This window comes from Solea senegalensis, linkage group LG12, assembly GCF_019176455.1.
Source record: "Solea senegalensis isolate Sse05_10M linkage group LG12, IFAPA_SoseM_1, whole genome shotgun sequence".
Taxonomy (NCBI): domain Eukaryota; kingdom Metazoa; phylum Chordata; class Actinopteri; order Pleuronectiformes; family Soleidae; genus Solea; species Solea senegalensis.
In genome coordinates, this window is record NC_058032.1 from 18,053,254 (window position 1) to 18,074,022 (window position 20,769).

Sequence of the window (20,769 nt, forward strand, 5' to 3'; positions counted from 1 at the left end):
GTTAAAAAAACACAAACACACAGCTTTTCCTGTAAGTACACAAACACACAGAGTCATGATTATGACGCATGGACGTGGAATTTGTCCACGCACAACAATTAGGACACACACACAAGATGCAGAAAATGCAATGTTGGCGATTCAATGCACACACGCGTTCCCTCAATTGTGATTTTGTCAAATGTTGGCAATTCCAGCTGGGGCTTATAGCCTAAGTCTATCAGTGGTTGAGATTACAGACAGATTTATGTGATTCACAATCTCCCCGGAGACCTGTGGCCTCACGTTGGTTAATCACCGCTTCACATTCACTCTCTCTCTGACGCTCGTTCTGTAGCGTGGCTATAACTCTACGTCGATATGGTCTGATGTAACACTTGAGCTATTCATGCCACTGTACTCAAAAAAAAGAGAAAAATCCCAGTCTCCATGTGGACCTCTTCCTTTCTGAATCACTAAATCCTGTCTTTGACAGGGTTAAATCTCAATAATCTCACTAATCAAAAGGTTAAACCTCCCCCTGACCTTCACCTGCTTCATAAAAGAGAGCAAACATCTTTCCTCCTATGATCGGCGGGCTTGTTTCACTGAGTTATTGAGTCAGCCTGTTGTGAAGCACGTACATGCTTCTCTAGAAACAGTGTGGAGATAAAGACCAGCCATTAGCAGATATCCCAGATACAACTCCAACCATTTTATATGACTGTAGTGTTTCTTCACACTATTTAAAATGTATGTTGTTGTTTGTAGATTTCATAGGTTTAGAGCTGGGTTAGCGTCAGCTGGCAGATAAGTAGATTCAGGCTGCATCATGGCTTTATATTACACTGCAAATTAGAGTCATTAGGGAGTGTTGGAGTAAACAGTAGGAAGTACCTGTGTAGATGAAGCGTCCAGGTGTGCCTTTGCAGAACTGTTTGGATTTGTAGGACAGCGTGACCTCCACCACCCCGGGGATGTGTCTGGGTGGAGTTTGCACACGAATGGCATGGGGGGTAATCAGCTATGGAGAGGCAGAGAGGGCAGAGAGATTAATGCAATGAAACTTCACATCTAAACGTGTGCTCTGGGGACTACTCTCGGCTCGCCTCAGACCTCTCTCCTCTGCAGCTTTTGACTTTTCTTTCTTTGTATAATCAGCCTGAAAAGGGTGTGTTAGCGTTAAGGCCCTCAGGTGGCCCCGCAGCCTGAGGCAATGTCACTGTGAGGCTTAGGATGGTTATCAGTGCTGACATGGAGTCTGTAAGAGGGGTTCAAAAGCAGTTATCTGTTTATGAATAAAACACTCCCTCTGCATACGTCTGTTGCACAGTATAAGTAAACGTGTAATGCTGCCTCTGACTCTGTGTCTGTCAGCTGTGGCTGTCTCGCTGCCGTTAGCAACATTAAAGCGCCACTGCGTCTGAAACGTGCGCACTAAGTGAGCCTGATGAGCCCACTCGCCACGTACTGTATGTGTGTGTGTGTGCGCGCGTGCGTGCTGAAGGGTCTTTGAAGGGAAACGGTAACAAGACAAAACACAGATGAGACCTCAATGAGTGCTTGTTTTCAGCACGCTACAGTCAACTAGCACTCAAAGCTAGCAGCGCTCAAAAGCTATCAATGCCGCTGCCAGTATGTGTGTATGTCCACGTCTCTGTGTGGACTTCTAAATGTCCCTTTCATTGCTCACTTAGCCAGGCTTTCATTCTACTATCGTCTGGCCCCACTCACCTCTCAGTCAGATAATATAGGAGCTTTTTATAGAATTATTTCCTTACTAAAGGAAAGCTGTTTAGCTGCGCCACTCGCTGACCTTCAGTTTCACGTATACACTGCATTTACATTTTAGTCGTGTGGCAGATGCTCCTTACAAAGAGCGTAGGTGTGCACATAATTGAGGGAGGCAGATACCAACATAACAGAAGACAGGAAGGGAGGAAAGAGAGCGCAGGTTGCTCTTCATATTGTAATATCTTGCTATACAGTACGGTGGCGATTGTTTCTATTGATTTCATTATTAATGAATCTGTTCATGATGACAAAAAGGATGGCGTGGCAGCTTACAGTAACCATTACTTGATTTTGAAAAACTTTCTTCCAGCAATAGTTGGATGAGAGTTCTTTGAGTGTTTCTGGTGACATACATTTGTTTTTGAAGACTTACAGAAGTACAGTAAAACAGACATCCTCGCTATACACAGATATATACTAACCTCACTCCAGACCAGCATGGTTCCGAAGATGACCTGCAGGCCGTCAAAGAAGTTGTCCCCAATGATGATGACTGTAGCGCCCCCTGTGGTCCAGCCTTCACTGGGGCTGATGGCTTTGATGCTAGGGGTTGCTGAAATATTCACAGACAAAATAGATTAGATGTTAACGAGAATTATGACAACCCATAAAGGTCTCCATACTGGCACCATGTGCATGTCCCCGCCACTTCTTCTTCTTCTTCCCTCTCGTTCAGACCCACACACACATGCACGTATTACACACATCACCTATCTTCTCTCTCCCAGGGGTCGGGAAGCAAGGAATACTAATCAGAGTGATTATATGCACCCCGTTATTAAACATCACCCCTGCCCTCTGTACGAGGGCAGCGGCCGTGCGCTTGTTTTATGACACGTGGCAAAGCGTGCAAGCGTGTAAATGTCAGGTGTGCTGAGTGTCTGATCAAAGGCCACGCAACCGGGGAGCCGCGCAGAGCCAACAGTAGCTTTGCCCTCTGAATATGCCGCCTTCATTAAGCAAACACTCAGCTCTTGCTCAGCTGTCTGTTTCATATATCTGTGTAGCTGCATCAGCGCGTGGCCACTGAGTGAGGAGATGACCACACTGGCTGGGTGTATTTGTAATGCGTTTTGTAAGCTCCCAGTTTTGTTTTCCCGTAAAGCATATTCTTTATATCTTATCGGACAAAGTACATGGAATAACAGCGGTAAACTGCATTTTCAATAACGAGCATTGAATGTGCTTTTTGGCCTTATCTCTTGGCATTATAGACTTGAAGATTACCGCATGTGATTGAAGAAAGGAGCAGCATTGGGAAAATACATGTTTATACAAGCTAAATCTCCTCTCCTTAACAGATATGCAGCTTGTCAGACATGCTGTAATTCTGTAAAGCGGCATAATCCACTTTAGACTAGGCTGACTTTTTTTTCCCTGCAGCCTAGCCTTTGCTCTTTGCCTGACTCCCTGTTCGGCTGATCCTCCCCAACAAGCTGGAATGATATTTAGCCCCCCGATACGCCTGCAGAGATCAACGTTCATCGAGCAGCAATCTGCGGCCGTAATCATGGCCTAAGATGCCTCCTTTTCACAGCCGCTGATATAATGTGCGCTCCATGTGCATGTGTGTGTGGATTAACCAGATGGTGGAACGTGAATCCATGTGATAGGATTATACTTTGGGGTGTTCCTCACTGCCATCTGTTCAAATCTATGCACTGCTCAGCCCGCCTGAAATGGGCCCCCAAAGTTGTGTATATCCCGCACACAAAGTCGACACACACACACACACAAAAAAGAGAAGTGAAGGGGAGAAAAGAACAAAGCAAAATAAACTTTTCGATTCTTTCCAGGCGTTTCTTTGAATTTTTCAGCACTTTCACCCCTTCTGCTCATCGCGCTCTCCATCTCAACACTGTCTTTCACCCCTGCCGTTCCCCTTTCTCACCCCCTCGTCACGAGAATAGAAAATCAGAGAAGAGGAAATTCCCCCAACAAATCTCTCTGACACAGGGAACATCTGTTATTGTGCTGCGAGTACTCTTCTTTCTGTGTAAGATCCAAGTCTTGCTGACATCTCCAATATGTCTCATCTTTGTGAACTTTTGGAACTGTCTGTCTCGTAATCGTCTGTGAGACCAGTCACAGGGACAATTGGTCCACTTACCTCTGGAGAATAGTCATTTAAACATAAACTTCAATCTTAATGCAATCTACTGTAGGTCGTCATGTAAATCCCCTCTTAGTTTTTTATCATTATCATCCCTGAGGTTGACTTTCCTAAAAAAAAAAAATATGTTTCTCTTATTCAATGTCTGGGAAATCGAAATGAGAAAATAACTGGATTAGGGACTTGGGAATCAGTGTGGGCTCCTAAATCATGTGCACATGTCATTATGAAGTATTAAAGGTTTGGGTCTGACTGTGCATATGGGGGTGTGTGTGCGTGCGCCTGGACTTTTGTGTGTGTGTGTGTCTGTATGGGTGTGTTTGAAAACCTGAGGGATAGGGAGTGATGGAGGGCTGGAGGATAAAAGCAGGTCTCCGAGGAAATAAAGCCAGTGTTGGCTTTAAGCAGAACAGACCTCATAAGACACATAGTGCTTATGCGAGGCAGAGTAGAAGGCCCAGAGGCAGAGACCTGAGGGGAGCAAGCCACAAGGGAGAGACAAGAGACTCACTAGCTACCACTCTCTTCTCTCTAAGCACGAGCTACAAACCCTACAAGAGAGGAAAGTGAGAATCCGAGAGGAAGCAGCACAGAGATAAGAAAGAAAGCAAGAGAGCAGGTTTGAGAGTGGGGGAGCCAGACAGAGGGGAGGAGTGCTGAACATAGAGAAAGAGAGGGAGAAAGTGAGGGAGACAAAGAGAACTGGGAGACAGTGTCTGGGCATTTTGTCCTGGTTTAATACCATGTTCCAGGTAGGATGGCGTTCCTTCCGAGGGATCCAGTCTTCGGGCTCGGCGCCCGTGTTTGGAGTTATTGTGCACGAACATGTTGTCGGAGACGGCCAGGACATGACCCTCCACACTCACTGTCGTCGACACGACCACCTGAGGACGGCAAACACAGAGAGCAAGCAGTGAACTCAGAGCCATGAAGTCTGAATAAGTCTCAAAGTGATTTTAGATGACCCCTATCGGGTGCTAAACTTTGAGGTCCACCCTTACACATTTCTGATTGTTATTTGATTTGATTTGCATAAATACAGACAGTTGCGTCACACCTGAAAACGCCTCATGTCTCGAGGGTTCCCTGCATTCTTCAGGCAGTTCTGGTTACACTTCAGGAAGAACTTGAGGAAGAACCTGCACATAGAGACAGAGAGAAACAGATGAGCCAGTGAGAACGCATCTGTCTTTGAGTGACAGTAGACAGTGTGCCACAACAATAAAGCAAAAAACACAAATAAAAGAAATAAAGCAGCCATGGCAGACGAGGATCATACACCATTCCATCCTCATCCATCAGTGGTTTATGACAAAGGCCGTGTTCTATGTAAAAACAGCTCCAGGATATTGAGTAAGATGCTCCCTTGTATATTCGTCTACAAACTGCTGTCACAGCGTGCCATAAACTCACAGGGGTAGTCGGCGTGTGACGGAGGTTGTGCTGTAGCTACGATGCAGCACAGTGTTGCCATTTCTGCCTCTCTCAATCTCAGTGTGAGAGACCACATCAACAGCACCTGCCATGCATTATTAAAAGGCTGAGATGGCAAGTATGGCTACCCACATCAATACTTAATGAGGGAGGGAGGGAGGAGGGAGGGAGGGTCAGCAGAGTGATGTGGGAGGAGAGTGTGTGTGGAGGGGGGTGGTATTGGGGTGGAGGTGGGAACCGGAGGCCTTAAAAACCAGAAAGGGGACGAATGACAATCTATTCCCTCGCCTCACCCCGAGGCCTGAAGCCTGACAACTTCCTCTTTAACTGCAACCACAGACGTGTACATGTCTTCCCTCCTGCACTGTCTCTCTATGAAACAAAAAAAAAACCTCCACTGTATCAAATGAACCGCAAAAAATAAACAGCGGCGTGTACAAATAAACAGGAACCCTCAAAAGAGGGGAAAATAAAACTACAACATTTCCCGCCCCTCCACTCCTCTCTTCCTCTTCCTCCTCCTCCTCCTCCTCCTCCTCCCTTTGAGGTAGCTCAAAGAAATGCTGACAGCTGAAACTGCTTACAATACAGATCTCCACCAGCCACAGAGAGAATCACTCCTTTGCTCAGCTTTTCTTTCATATGTCTTATTTTCTCCCCTCTGTTCATTTGTTATGGCTGGGATTCTGCACTGGGCAGCGTGTTTGGAGCCAACTGCCTCAGATATGATCGTGCACGAGCACACACACACACACACACACACACACACGTACAGAAACATAGAGGTGCGCACACACACGTACAGAGAAGACATGTCAAGTGAAACACAGTAAGCAGGACAATTGGACAATTGCTCAATCTCGGAGAAGAAAAAAAAGAGAGGAGAGCAGAGCGGAGAAGATAAATGGACAGACCAGAGTTCTGTCTCATTTCAAGGGCCAGCGCACTGCTGTGCACATTACAAGCGTCTGATGTAACACAAGAACTCGTGAATTTATCTTTGACAGCCTCTAAATGCATGGCAGCTGGTTAGTGGTAGACGCACTTCTTCAACTAAAGAAGAAAAAGCCTCTTATGATCTCAATAACAAACTGTTTCTCTCTCTCTCACTGGTGCTTTCTTTTTCTCTCCAGCTTTGTTTGTGTTCTGATTTACGATCTTGCTGGTGCAAGAGACCAAATCTGAGAGAGGGAGGGAGGGAAAGTGATGGAAAGAGAGACAGAAGACGAGGTAGAGAGTATGTGAAATCTGAAAGGAGAGACAGACCACCCTCCTGTATATTTTAGAGGCTGTAGGCCAATATCTCAATAATTCATGAAGAAGAGAGATGGAGTTTTTTTTCTTTTTTCTACAGTGGCTGTTGGACCCCACAGACTGAGGGTCTCCCAACTTTCTTATCTCCTCGAGGTCAGAGAGCAGCCTCGCCGACAGCTGTGGACTACATCCACTTGTCCAACATACTCCACCTTCCTCGCTGCACCTCCTGTTTAATTCATTGTGTCTGCTCTTTCTGTCCTTCTCCTTCTCCTCTGAGGTACTCATGATGGATGGATGATGGATAAGTGGAAGGAGGAAAGTTAGGGTCACCAGAGTCAGAGGTGACCAAATCAGGAGGTTAAATATTAGAGTTTGGCAAAGGGAGGAAGGCGGAGGTGTCAGTGGAAAAAGGAAAAGTCTGACGGAGGATACTGAGAGACTGACTGTGGAAAAAAAAAAAAAAAGAAAGTCAGAGGAGAGAAAGTCAGCACGCCTCATTCGCTGTGCCATATGTCAGTGTGTCCCCTCCGTCTCCTGCATGCGTGGATCATCTGATTCATTATTTACATGACTCAAGGTGTCTGGAGTCAGCCGCACGGAAACATTACAAAACTGCAGCATGTTGATTCCTCAGCGCTTCATCTCATCACCCCAGAAGCAGGGACTGGAGTCATTTCACATATTTACATGGCTCAACAGTGTGTGTACGTGCGTGTGCATGTGTGGTGGGAGGGATGGATAAAGAGGTGTGCGTGTAGATATGCAATTGCAAAGAGATTACCATAGGGATTTATGGATAATCTGATTGACAGCTGACTAGTAAATATGGACAGAGAGATGACAATCGCCTTTAATTCTCCCATTTGCTGTGTTTAGCTGCCTGTTATCACGTTAACGTCACTGTTTAATCAGCAAAGTAGCTCATATAATAGTATTACTTGTTTCATATTTTTGTCAAACTGTCTCTCACATACAATGATGAGCTATTTCAGCTGTTTATCCACTAGACACACATTATAAATCATTTATCCTTTTTTCACTTTGGTAATGGTAACATGTGGGCGGTGTGTATTAAGTGGTCGGCCACTGTAGCCTTTCACTTGCTGGATTTTATGATTAAAACAATATTTAAGACTTGCAATATAGCAATTTGTGGACGTTTGTCATGAGTCCCTCTCATTATTTGCCGTTTATTTTTCCTCCTGAACACAAATCTCTTGTTTCGTTTCTGCGAAACCTTTTAATTTACCGCCCGGCAGCTGCAGTTGCAGTACAGATACCACTCACAAGGAATCAGCTCAGAACTGTTTCCATTCAACTACATACATATGAAGCACAATCTTTTGATGGGTGATTGGGGCAGTTTTTAAAACTTGCTTTAAATGAATTAAATTTTTTCTTTCTTTTATTAATATGTTTATTCAAACAGGATTGTGCTGCATGTCAGTATGTCCAGTATACTGACTCATAGTAAGAGGTGATGGTACTGGAATCAAAGACAGAGCTCACTTCAAAACAGAGATTTTCAGATTTCACGTTGTCTCTTGCGTTGATTCTTGTTTGGATTATTGACTCCTCTACCTTTTTTTTTTTTATTTTGGAATATCCCTGGTTTCAAGCTGTTTTACTGTGCAAACCCCACGGCTACAAATATTACCAGTGCAAATTGCTGCGCCGACTGGATTAAATGAAATAAAACCATTTTGCTTTCACGTAATTACCCCCCCCACCCCCCTAAAAAAAAAAATCCGGGAATGGCTGTGGAAGTGAATTTGTGTAAATAACTGCTTGGCCTCTCGAAGCCTCATGGCATATATTTGTAACTGCGGAAGCGAACAAACAAACACACGCAGCCGGTCGCCGTAGTAATTTAATGATCTCACACTTTCATCATATCGTAACGGGCATTATTTGTCACTTTGGAGCAATTAAACACAAAATCACCCTCTGCCCATAAAAAAACAAAACAAGGAAAGCAATTATAACACAACTTTTAAGTAATCCCTGTAGCATCTAAATATTATTACTGCGGTGATAAAGATTGTCTATGTGATTAGCTACCAGCAAAGAAGCCTCCGAGGGACAATTCTCTTATATTTTGTAATAATTTTCCTACATTAGCCACAAATGAGGTAAAGACTATTTTTCCATGTCAAATTCCACATTATGTCTTTCTCATTATGGTTTATTCATCATTTCATCCTTTTGTAACACGTCTTGCTTTACATCTTAGCATCTTACATCTCTGCACTTCCTCTATTTGCACTGCGCTGACTGTGGGTGATGATGCCATAAGTCAGCCCTCTCCTCTTCCTCTTCCTCTTCCTCCATGCATTTCTGCCGTGCAGATCATCTCGGCAAGAAAAGCACTGTGTCTGGCTCCTAATATGCTTCATGAGGTGTGTAATTCACTGTGCTCCAGAGGGGAGCCATTTGTCTCGGGGGTTAACTAAGTGACACACAGCACTTCCCCTCGCCTGTTACCACCGTGGGACATGTTGAACTAATCTAGACAGGTAGAGGGATGGAAGATCCTGCACTTTCGTAATTAAGCATTAACATTTGTTCAGTAAATCGATCCTAATGAAGTCAGAGGCAAGTTCAAATGAAGTGTAAATATTTGTAAGCAAATATAACGTTACAACCCGCACAAAAAGGAGTGATAAATAGGAGACTAAAGTCAAAGTGAAATGTGGTTCTCCCACAATCAAATATCACCCCCAACCTCTGTTTTTGTGTATTTTCTTTTCCTGCACTTGTGTTTCATTTCTCATTTTCTGCCTTTTCTCTGCAAGTCTTTCTTTGGCTTTTTCCGCCATGCATCACTGACACTTCAACCAAGAGCCTGACTGGCTTGTTTTCATGGTAACCTGTCTCCCTGTCTGTAGTATATGTTTAAGTGCACACGCACGTGCACGCACACACACACACATACACACGCTCACACACTAATTTAGGGAGATTTATGAGAGGGGCCTTGCACCAGGAGCCATGCAGGCTGACCCCAGGGGTGTAAGGGGGCACTGAATAAGGGAGGGGCCTGGCTCCATAGGGGGGAACATTAATAATCCACAACCAGGTCTGTCTCTGGGCCTGGCCCTGGGCCTCGGACACCAGGCTGTAGCAGGCTGCAGTGGCCCAGTTTATATACACTGGTGAAGAAACATCCAGTTTTTCATGCCATAATACAAGATAGATCGCTGGATACACAGCAAGACACTGAGACTAAAAAAGAGTTTGTTTTTCTTTTAAATGGAAGAAAACAAGAACATGGAACAGGAAGACGCCAACGAGAAGGAGACCAACATACACTTTGCCCCATTCATTTGGAATGTAACTCCTCAAAGTAGTGGTGAGCACCTCTATATTGCCCTCATGTCTATCTTAAGTGTCATGATTTATTCAAAAAGAACATCTCAGCGCGCTGAAAAATTCATTTCCAGCTCGCTCCGTGCATCGTCCCATCCTCCTCCTCCTCGTCCGTATCCGCTCAACGTGGGTGCATGTCATATCAGCCATACTCTTCCTGTCGTTAAATATTTCTCAGAACAAATGGACCCTGGAGGAGGGAGACTGTGGGTCAGGGGGAAGCCTCACTGTGCCTTCGCCGCTCGGGGAGAGGCCTCACTTGGGAGAGATGGCTCCTCGTTTCCCTCAGAGCCGGAGCTCCAGTCTCAGCTTGGGGACAGAAGTCCCAGAGACACTTAACCGATTGTGTTTCATCCATTTCATCCGAAAAGGATCATTCAAAATTCAACTGAGAAAATCATGCAGGGAGCATTGACAGACAGGCAAAGAGATCTCTGCTTCTGAGGAACAGTGATGGAGAACGGAGCAGTGGCTTCAACAACCTGTAGCCTGATAACATTGGTACCTGTGGCCCGGATTTGCTCCGGTGCATCTTTGAATCTGTGTGTGTGTGTGTGTGTGTGTGTGTCTCAAAGCCATGATGAATAAGAGGCTGTCTGGGTGATGGACAAGCTTGGCAGGCGGTGCTGATTGAAACACTTCCTCTGTCGGGCCTGGCCCATTAATCTGATGGAGACAGAGACAAAGAGAGAGAACAAGGGAGAAGGAGAGAGAGAGAGAGAGAGGGGGGGGAGGAGGGGAGGTTGCTCCAGGCCTTCAAACCATAGGAGTAATGAAGGGTCCTGGTCCCTCTCACCTCAGCGCTGTCCTGCCACGCTGGGACGCTCTGCTACTCTGTCCAGTCCAAACCGTGCCCTCGCGGGACTGACCGGTGAATAATGGCCCTGTCATCAGGCTGGGTAGACGCCGCTGCACAGCCCAAGGGTGTGTGTGACCGCGTGCGTCTGTGTGCGACCGCGTGCTTATGCCCGCCTGAATGCCTCCCCACGCAGTCATTTACCCTAACTGTTCTCCTCTCCTCTACCTTGGCTGAAGACTGATGTATTCATATTGAATAGTGTTGATTTAAGCACATGTTACACTTAATGCATAATGCATCTACTATATATAGCTTGATAAAGAGCATCGTGTCAACCCGGGACCAGCCCCATACATTGTGGGGATGAATGTGCCGCTCGCAAAAGTTCTTTCTTTTTGTTCCATTTAAGCACTGTATTAAATCATAACTGTGACTGTGAGTGTACACAGGCTCAAGGTTATGTTTCTAAATGCAGCAGGATCAGAAATCAGAAACTTAATTAGTGTGCCGTGTTTGTTCTCGGGTAAAAAGTTGTTCCCTCCAATGGGTCTTGAGGGAGGAATATGGGAGAGGAGAGGGTGGGAGAGACTGAGGAATTATGAGACAGAGAGAGTGTGTGTGACAGCGGAACGACAGAGGGAGACTGATACTGAACAGAGATGTATAGTTTCCTAATGCGTGTTTTCTCTTGCGCGCGCGTGTGTGTGTGTGTGTGTGTGTGTGTTTTGGCCTTGCATCCCTCAGTGTTTATCAAACATATTACAGCTCCTTCTAGATTCCTCACCTGCAAACCCCCAGCCTGCTACATATGGCCCACCAATCACAAAATAAGGAATCATGCATATATTAGCATAGCTAATGGCCTACCCTCTCCATTTAATATGCAAATTTCCTGAAACATTACTGAATGCCGTCTGTTCTAAATGAATAAATTTGAATCGCAATTAGAATAATCCTTTATAATTAATGAAAACTGTCAATTTTGGTTCATAAGTAATTTGATTAAAGTGGTGATGGGACACTTATGAAGTTCATCGGGCTGCGAGGAGTGTGAACACACACTTACATGAATGTATGCATGCAAACACACACACACACACACACACACACACATGCCACATGACGACCAACAGCAGGGCCCGAGGCTGCATTATTGATGGAGATGATTAATAAACTTATGAAAGTGTTTGTCATGCCTGCCAGACCTTCTTTAAATTTTTACCCAGCACAACTTCTTTCCACTCCTTTACCGCCGTGGAGAAACAACAGATCAATCACACCTTTCTGTCACCTGACAGAGAAGGGGAAACTGAGGAAGTGATTGAAAAGGTTCCCCGGCCTCATGGTGCTGTGTCAGTGGCCTGTCTGTGCGGTGGGAGACACTGATGGACTGTCGAGGCAGAGTGAGCGCACACACACACACACACACACACACACACATGCGCTAAGTCATTTCATGGGGCTGAATCACTTCTCTGTTGTTTCTCACTGGAAGACGCTGCTGTTTGCACATAATAACACGTTATGGGGAGCATATATTTGAAAAGGAGGAACACCGGTGTGTTCATCAACATCCCCTTCTTTCACCATTAACTCCCTCATGCTGTGCTATGCTGCGACTGAAGCGCATAATGGTGTCACTTAAATTAGGGTCACTCAACTGTGGGAAATTGTGTGTGTGTGTGTGTGTGTCGCTTCCCCTCATGTGAACGTGAGTACGCTGGTGTTTGTGCATCAGGCCTGAACACAAACGCGCGTGTGTGTGTGTGTGTGTGTTTGCATGGCTCCAACCCAATAATAATGGTCCACATAGTGTAGAGCCGCGCAGACTAATTAGCCAAATCACTGAGAAAATAGCAGCTTGCTAATTAATGGGTATTATGGCATTTCAGAAGTCACTGCTCTAATTGGGAGGGAACTGAGCCTCCCATTTCCATACTGCAGTAATGCTGGCTTTATCCGTCCGTCTATCTGTCCGTCTGTCTGCCTGCTTGACATGCTTGTTTTTATACAAAATCCACCACAGGCAAAATGATCATCTTACAGAAGATTTTAAATATACACACAGAAATGTACAAAATGTGTGCAAACAGTGTCAAGTTTTGCTCATAAACAAAGGTACTTTAACCGCAAGCATCACGAGACAAAACATTTGCATAACCTCTGACCCATTATCTCTCATATTTATTCTAATTGAATAGCTTTATATTGCTGCAAGACGAAAATAGCCTGATGCAAGTGAATTGGTGAGTAATACAATCCATCTGAATAAATCTCCTTATTTTCTATGTGTGTGTGTGTGTGTGTGTGTGTACTGCGCGACACAATGCACACATGCATATCCCCTATAGGTTCCTCTTAACCATATCAGATGGTGGGACAATCAAAATAGATTTGCATTCAAATGCCACATGCTCGGTATCAAATATCAAATCAAGCTGGAGTCACTGAGACAGACAGACAGTCACCTCCTTCCCTGCTTTCTCCTCCACCACCTCCACCTCCTCTCAGGGTCCCAGGGACTCCCATTCTCACCCGGACAAGCTCTATGGAGGAGTGACAGCTTCTGGCTTGAGCTTGATTGACAGCCTGTTGATGCTTCTCTTTCCACCACACACACACACACACACACACAATACACTCCACAGTTGACTCCACCTCCTTCCCCTGCTCATGCACTGGTCTGGGTGTCTGTGATAGCCGCTGGGCTAGTGCCCCGCAGGCCGCACAGCACTATACATACAAATCACAGTGTGTCAGCCTCATGAATGGGCCCATTTTGACTTTGTCCTTGTAAAATCAGGCCCCCCTTGAAGCTGGTTTGGTTTGTATCCTGCCCCTACCTCCATTTTATTTTATTATTTTTTTTACTTTCCTTTTATATGAACACAGAGGCAGATGCATGATGGAACTTATACAAAGGGACGAGTAGTTGTCGTATATGCACACACACACACACACACACACACACGCACAGGCACGCACACACTGGAGGAAAAAAAAGAGGCTGATTTAAATGTGGTGCTAATGGGCAGCACCTCACAGGAGCAGGGTGTAAATACATCAACAACAACACAACCATTGAGACGCTCCACACACACACACACACACACACATCATAACAGCCTAGACCCGGGGCCTAATCTCACACACTCAGCTAGTACACCTGGTTAATGTTAAGAGGGCAGTTATAGTCAATTACATTCCCATATAACGCATAAACCTCCACCCTGCCTGTGCCGGGAGAGTAATTGAAAACAGGCGCACAGCACGCCAGGGTCCAGGCAAAAAGTCAACTTCCCACCCCTGACTTTCCCATTCACAATACTCACTGTCTTTCTGCTCAATATTCTGCTGTCCTAAGGGTAAATGTAAGGGGGAGGAAGGGGTGGATTTGCCATTTGGATATAAGGCAGAGAAAGAGCAGCAGGATATGCAGTCATATGAAGAAGTGGTGAAGAAGACAAAAGGAGTGAGAGGAGGGAGACGTCTGAGGGCTTTGTCTGCCAGGTGAGGTCCAGCTCAGGGAAACGCAGTTTAGGGTCGGGGTGAGAAGGTGGCGGACTGGTTGTGGTGGTGTGCCATGTGGACGCAGAGTGGGGGAGTCAGGTTGGTGGGGGGAGTGGGAGGGGGTGTCGGTGCAGCGGTTGTAAGTAGGAGTTTGAGACTGACAGGTGACATTACCCTGCGTCATGGCTGGAGGGACAGAGGGACAGAGGGCGCGATGGTTATCCAAGCAGAGAAATGTCAGCGTCCAGACACCGCTGTGAGACACACACACACAAACACACACACACACACACACTCACAGATCCAGGACAAAGGAGTCTGGAGTCTTTGAGAGTGAAAAAGGCTGGCTACAGTGTGCAGAGATGAAGAGATTACATGCTCTCCATTTAAAAAAAGGAAGGTGAGAATAAAGAGAGACAGCAAAGGGAAAGACCAAGAGTTACTCACCACACTATTACAAAGTCAACAACCTTGCATTTATTCACATTATCTGCTTTCCAAACACAAGTTCCCCATCACCCACTCAGTCCTTTCTCCACATTTGTCCATTTCCAATCTGTTCTCTGCCGTTTTCATTAAAGCCTAACCTAATTTTTGGCAAAGCTTATAAAATGTCCATATTGCTGCTCATTCAACCCCATTGATTTAGTGTTTGGTTAAATATTCACGACTGTGGATGCAATTAACATGCTGTTAATGAATAATTGATCGCATCTTAAGCGGCCATAAAACTCATGCATATTAATTATTGAAACAGGAAATATGAAAAAAAAAGAAAAAGAAAAAGAAAAACAACCATCCTTGTTTTGCCTCAATCAACCTTCTTTCATTTTGTTTCTTCAGTCAGGAAGGCATGTTGTTGGGGGGTGCTTTCAAGTGTGTGTGTGTGTGTGTGTATATATCTATCTGTATGAGGTTGTGAGGACAAACCTCTGTAAGGACATTTTAGCATGTCATTATAAATTTAATTGGCTTTATGAGGGTTAAGACTTGGTTTCAGGGTTAGGGGTAGACTTGGTTTTAGTTAGAGCTAGATTAAGGGTGATGGGTTTAGTCATGATGGTAAGGTTCGGGTAAGGAGCCAGGGAATGCACTATGTCCCTCAGTGTCCTCACTAAAAACACTGTACAAGAATGTGTGTGTGTGTGAAGGAGACAGACATAAAGTGTTATGAACACTATGCAAATGACTCCCATAAACACCGCTTTAACAGCTCTTGTATGCATTTAGCTTGCCTTTCTGAGTACATCCATTTGACTCACATACATCTGTGTGTGTGTGTGTGTGTGTGTGTGTGTGTGTGCGTCTGCGTGTCGAACAGCTCGCTATGATGTGGGGCCGAGTGCAGGTGAGTGTTGTTTTTGACAGCCTCTGTGTGACAGAGAGAGCTGTAGCCGCTTGTTTTGAGAAGCAAGTGTTTACCAGGAATGAACAATAACAACAACAACAACAATAACAAAAAAACTAAACAAAAAAACAAATCTAGCGAAACACGGGAGGCTTGTCAATGCGAGACTGGAGATCAGTCAGCCAACAATAAGCTTTCCTCTCCCTCTGTGTCTCTGCTGGTGTTTGGTTATAGGCTGATGTTGCCCCAGGCACCTCCTTGAGCCCTGGTGTGTGAAGGAACACTGGTGTGCCTCACGCTAATGCTGCAGTGCACCTGTGGTCAGGTGGATGTTTGACTCTGCTCCTTGTTGTGTGCATGCATGAGGGTGGAACTGTGTTTTGGGGGCGGAGGTGGTTGCATTCATTATCCGTGCATTCTCAAACATCTTGACATGGAAAGTACATCCCGGGAGCAGCCAGGAAAACACCAATTCACATCATCACTTGTTATTTATTTAGCACACTAAAAGCTCTCTGAGGTGCGTATGTACTGTACGTGTTCCCCCCTCCACCACCACCTCCAGTGCCGGAACCTAACTAACTACTCGTGGTGATGTTGGTGCCTCCGAGCTAAAAGTGACAAGCCGTCAATTGTGTTCCAATATTAACCCCCTCTCAATGTCTGCATGCCCGTCTTCTTTCCTGTGATGTTAGCGTGATCAAAGAAGCAGCACTTTGGTAAAAATAACCAGGCAGAGTGAGATGGAGGACACCATGCTGGTTACACGGACTGATGAACGACGGCCAGTCTCTCAGCAGAACACAGTCCCCCCTTTTCTTTGTCTCTCTTTCTCTCAGTCCCTTTCATTAGCTCACTCCCTCGCTCTTATGAGGAGGCATCGCGAGTATGATTCAGTATCTTCTGTAAGTACGAGTTCATGAGGTGTATCAAACACACCTATTACAGTGAGGGGGAGACTTTATGCTGAAGCATGTTATATAGAAAGAGGAAGGCGGTTCATGCCAACCTGCTATTTTTTCTTTTTTTAAAACTCTATTTTGTCTATACTTATACTATAAAGAAAGTGAAAAGAGCTGTGAGGGGATATTAGAGAGGAGAGCCGACCACAGAGACCAAATCTGCGTTTCATTTCATCTTAACAGGTTCACCTAGCGGTAAAGATCCTAAAACACACCCTCAGTCATCAGCGAGAAGGGTGGTCTGAAGGGAAAGAGATGGAGAAGGATAGTGAAGGTATATGTGCACATGGAGAAAAAGAGAGAGGGAGAGGGGGAGAGAGAGGATGAAAGAACGAACGAGAGGGAAATGGACAGTGGATCTCTATGGCTAATTCTCAGGGTGTGGGAAAGCAGAGCACCTAACACAGGTTGGCCTGGTTTCAGTAATGAGTTTGATTCTTCTCTCTGCCTCTTCAGTCTCACAAGGGACCAAGACTGCATAATAACATCCTCCACACACACACACACACACACACACACAGGCAGGCAGGCAGGCAGGCAGGCACAAACAGGTCTATGGGGAGCTAATTATTCTCACCTGTGTTAATTATTGCTGTAAGCCAATCAGCAGACTCTGTGCTAATTAGGCTGTGTTAGGTCTGATTAGTGTTTTGCAGCAGGCCCACTCAAACTGTTATCTACCATACTAGTCCCCTCAGGCGAGAGAGGAGAACAGGTGGATGCTTGCCCAGTGTGTGTGTGTGTGTGTGTGTGTGCGCTCATGCTTAATAATAAATAACTGAGGGACAGCTTGAATTCACAATTAAACAAAGTCTAATCAGTTTCTTTTCAAATAAAACTTCCATTCAACACAACGACACGTGCCATCAATTCAACCAGCCTGTTAATTTGTCCTGGTTTGAGGTTATTTCTCTTACCTGGACAAACAGCCCCTGTGCCCTTTTAGTTAATGAGGACTGATCCAGGATCAGTTATGTCACTAATGGCTCTCTTTTTTTTTGCCAGGATAACCCGTCAGATTGATCCACACATCACACATGCAACCCCGGTCCTGACCCATGAGCGCTATCTCTGTGTGTGTGTGTGTGTGTGTGTGTGTGTGTGTGGGGCTGAGACACATGAGATGATCAAAATGAAAGAAAAGCAGGGGAAGAAGGTAGCGGTTAAAAGAGTAAATGGGGGTTTAGTGGGGTGGGGGTGTCTCCCAGCTGAGAAGAAGAGGGAAAATAAAGTGGGGGAAGAAAAGGAACGGAGGAAGAAAGTGGAGAAAGAAGCAGAAGGAGGCTGGAGGAAACCTTCCTCTTATGACACGATTGATTTTCTTTCAGAGGCTTGAGCCTGTCACCACTGAACACTTGGTCCCCCACTCGTACACACACACACACACACACACACACACACACACACACACTCCATGCCCTGACCTCCACGTGTGCCTGCTGGTCCATACTGGGTCTAATGACACCAGGGCCTCCCACAGATCAATACTAAGCTGTCACTCAGCTGGCAAACACACACACACACACACCGCACACACACACACACACACACACAAGGGACAGATGCAGACACACACATGTGATGCAGGGTAGGCATCTGCATTTGTGTGTGCTTGAAGTGATGTTTTCTACAACCTCAGCAGATGCCCCCACCCCAATGACACACACACACACACACACACACACACACACTGGACCAAAGCCATATTCTCTCTCTCTCCTCTGCCGGTTTCTCACCCTCCTGCTGCCTCACATTGAGAGTCTGGGGCCTGATGTAATATTGATGAGCGAGGATGGAGGCCCTATAAAAAGTGATAGGTCCTTGTGATTGTAAATTATATATTGTTATTGATTTAATGTCAATGTCCACACAAACACACGCACGCGCACAAATACAAAGTAGACACAGGCGAGAAGGAGAAGAGTCATTTTATTCCCCCCTCTTGACTAACTAACTCCACGTCATTCATCACCGTCTCTTCCTGTTTCTCCCCTTCTTTTCATTCTCCCCTCCCTCCTTTCCTCCCTCCTTCCCCCCCCCCTCACTCCTCAACAATCTCAAGCACCCATCCGCTTCTCTCCATACACATCTCAAGTGCCACTTAGAAAACCAGACTCGCGCTTGAGCCAAACTCTGAACCACTGTCAATGGTTTAGTGTCAGTCGTAGAGTCAAGATCAAAGAATAAAAACACAACAAATCAAATTAAAAAGAACCCCCCACCAAATCAGCCTTTAAAAATCTGTTGATTGTGAAAAGCTCGGGCTAAAAACATTTGTTTGTCTCTGTTAAATCACTAATTATAGCCTGGCACAACATGGGGCAGATGCAGGCTAATTCACCATTAGGCCGTTTGGTGTTTATTAAACTTTTATAATGTGATCACTCTGATAACGGCACAATTGTTTCCCTGGGCGTGTGTGATTATACTGTTGTACCCCTCTGTCCCCTTGTAATGGCTCCCACTGTGTGTTTGAGCGCGCCTCTGTGTGTGTGTGTGTGTGTGTGTGTCTTGGAGCTTGCTGGGTAGTGTTTTCCATTTCTCATTAGAGTGGCACAGACTCCTGCTGCAGGGTCAATGGAGGGGGGAGAGGCTGTGTGAATATGTGCGTGTGTTTGAAGGGGAGTGGGGTGGTAATGAGCGCAGGAACATAATACTACGGCGTCCATTAATGCTCTGAGGCAGTGACATTAGGCATACTTAACTAATAGAGCCAGTCTCTGCAATTACCCACTGTTATCTGTGCGGCTTTAGAGGGGAACCGGCTTTAATAAATGTTTGTAGTAATGTGATAAATGCCAGGTTTGCTCATTTGTAATCTACACTGCAGGACAAGGGGAAGAGGGTGGATCTAATTGTTTTCCTCTGGATTTGAGAAGGTAGTTGAGTTCAGAGTAATGCTTTCCTCTACAGAGCACTTTCTTACAGGTTTACCTGTCTCTCCTTCTCCGTGTCTGTCGTCTGTCTGTCTAGCTCTGAAAGTCTTCTCATTCAACTCTCTCAGTGGGGTTCTGTTACAGCTCTCCTCCCGTCAAAGAGAGAAAAGCAGTCCGTACCCGACACTCACCGTCACGTCTCTGCCTTCCTCTTTTTTCCTCTCCTCTCATGTCTCTTTCATCCCCGCCTTCATCAGAAGCACGGGCGTGATTGTGTGTGTAAACATCTTGTCATGCTAACACAGGCGTCATGACAGAACAGAGATGTGCTTCATTAACGTTGCACTTTGTGTGTGTGTGTGTGGGATATACATCTCCATAAGTGTGTGTGTGACAGTGTGTATCATGAATCGTCTCAGGTCAGTGGCAGATACATGAGGGAGATGGATAACGTGGGCGACACAATTTAGGAAACAATATCAGTTATCTCCGAGCACACTGTTTCCACTCAGCGGCTCCTGCAAACGCCTCTGTGAATATCTACCACAAAGAAAAACTGTCAGTGAACAAGCAGGTAATCACTTGTAACTCAACGTGCACTCCTTGAACACCCTCACTCTTTTGGCACTAAATCGTCTCTGTTTTTGTGAAGACAATAGCCAGAGGAAGAGAGAGAGGGAGTGGTGTAGCACGAGAAAAAAGAGGGTACAGGAGGGAGGTGGAGGAGAGAGCTGCACTGTTAATTGTTTTCCAGAAAAAGGTTGCAAAGGTCTGTGTGTTTGAACTGAATGTCACCTCATGTAAATCACAGCTCCTGTGTTGGAGAAGCCAATAACTGGGATAATTAGTGTGACTCCTCTGTGCCGCACGCAGAGATCGAGGAAGAACACGCTGCCGAGGACGAGTGTTCAAACGTGGGGGAAGATTCCAAGTGTGATTAACCGAAAAAAAAAAAAAAAAAAAACCTCCAGAGTTAAATCTGGAGTTTTGAGTGGGAGGACCAAAGAAAAAGACACATAGACAGAGGGGCAGAGAGATGGCAGAAAAAAGAAGAAGGACAGAGAGAGATGCAGAGTTGGAGGAAAAAAAACAACAACACAGAGACAAACACGGGAGGAAAGGAAAGGAAAGGAGTGAGCATTCCTCTCAGCGAGGTCAAGCCACTCAGCAAACAAACAAACAACGTAAGCAGCACACACACAAAGGGGGTGAGGCAGTGTAAAACAACAAAGTGTCTCAGTCGATTGCCTACGCCTTACTTTGTCTCCCCTCATCACTTACATAAACACAAACAAAGGCCTTTAAATTCAGCTCAGCTTTTTGAAGTG

At 45.5% G+C, this 20,769-nt stretch overlaps 1 protein-coding gene across 4 annotated transcripts in view; it reads right to left on the reverse strand.

Annotated features, from left to right (window-relative positions):
* ebf1a (EBF transcription factor 1a) overlaps positions 1–20,769 on the reverse strand; it is a 53,095-nt gene that overhangs the window by 18,281 nt on the left and 14,045 nt on the right. For all 4 annotated transcript variants that reach the window (XM_044040006.1, XM_044040005.1, XM_044040004.1 and 1 more), the window contains exons 7-10: positions 4,944–5,025; positions 4,629–4,770; positions 2,196–2,326; positions 877–1,003 (exon numbers count right to left, since the gene is read on the reverse strand). In XM_044040006.1, coding sequence (XP_043895941.1) covers positions 877–1,003; positions 2,196–2,326; positions 4,629–4,770; positions 4,944–5,025 — 482 coding nt within the window. The remainder of the gene's footprint in view (positions 1–876; positions 1,004–2,195; positions 2,327–4,628; positions 4,771–4,943; positions 5,026–20,769) is intronic.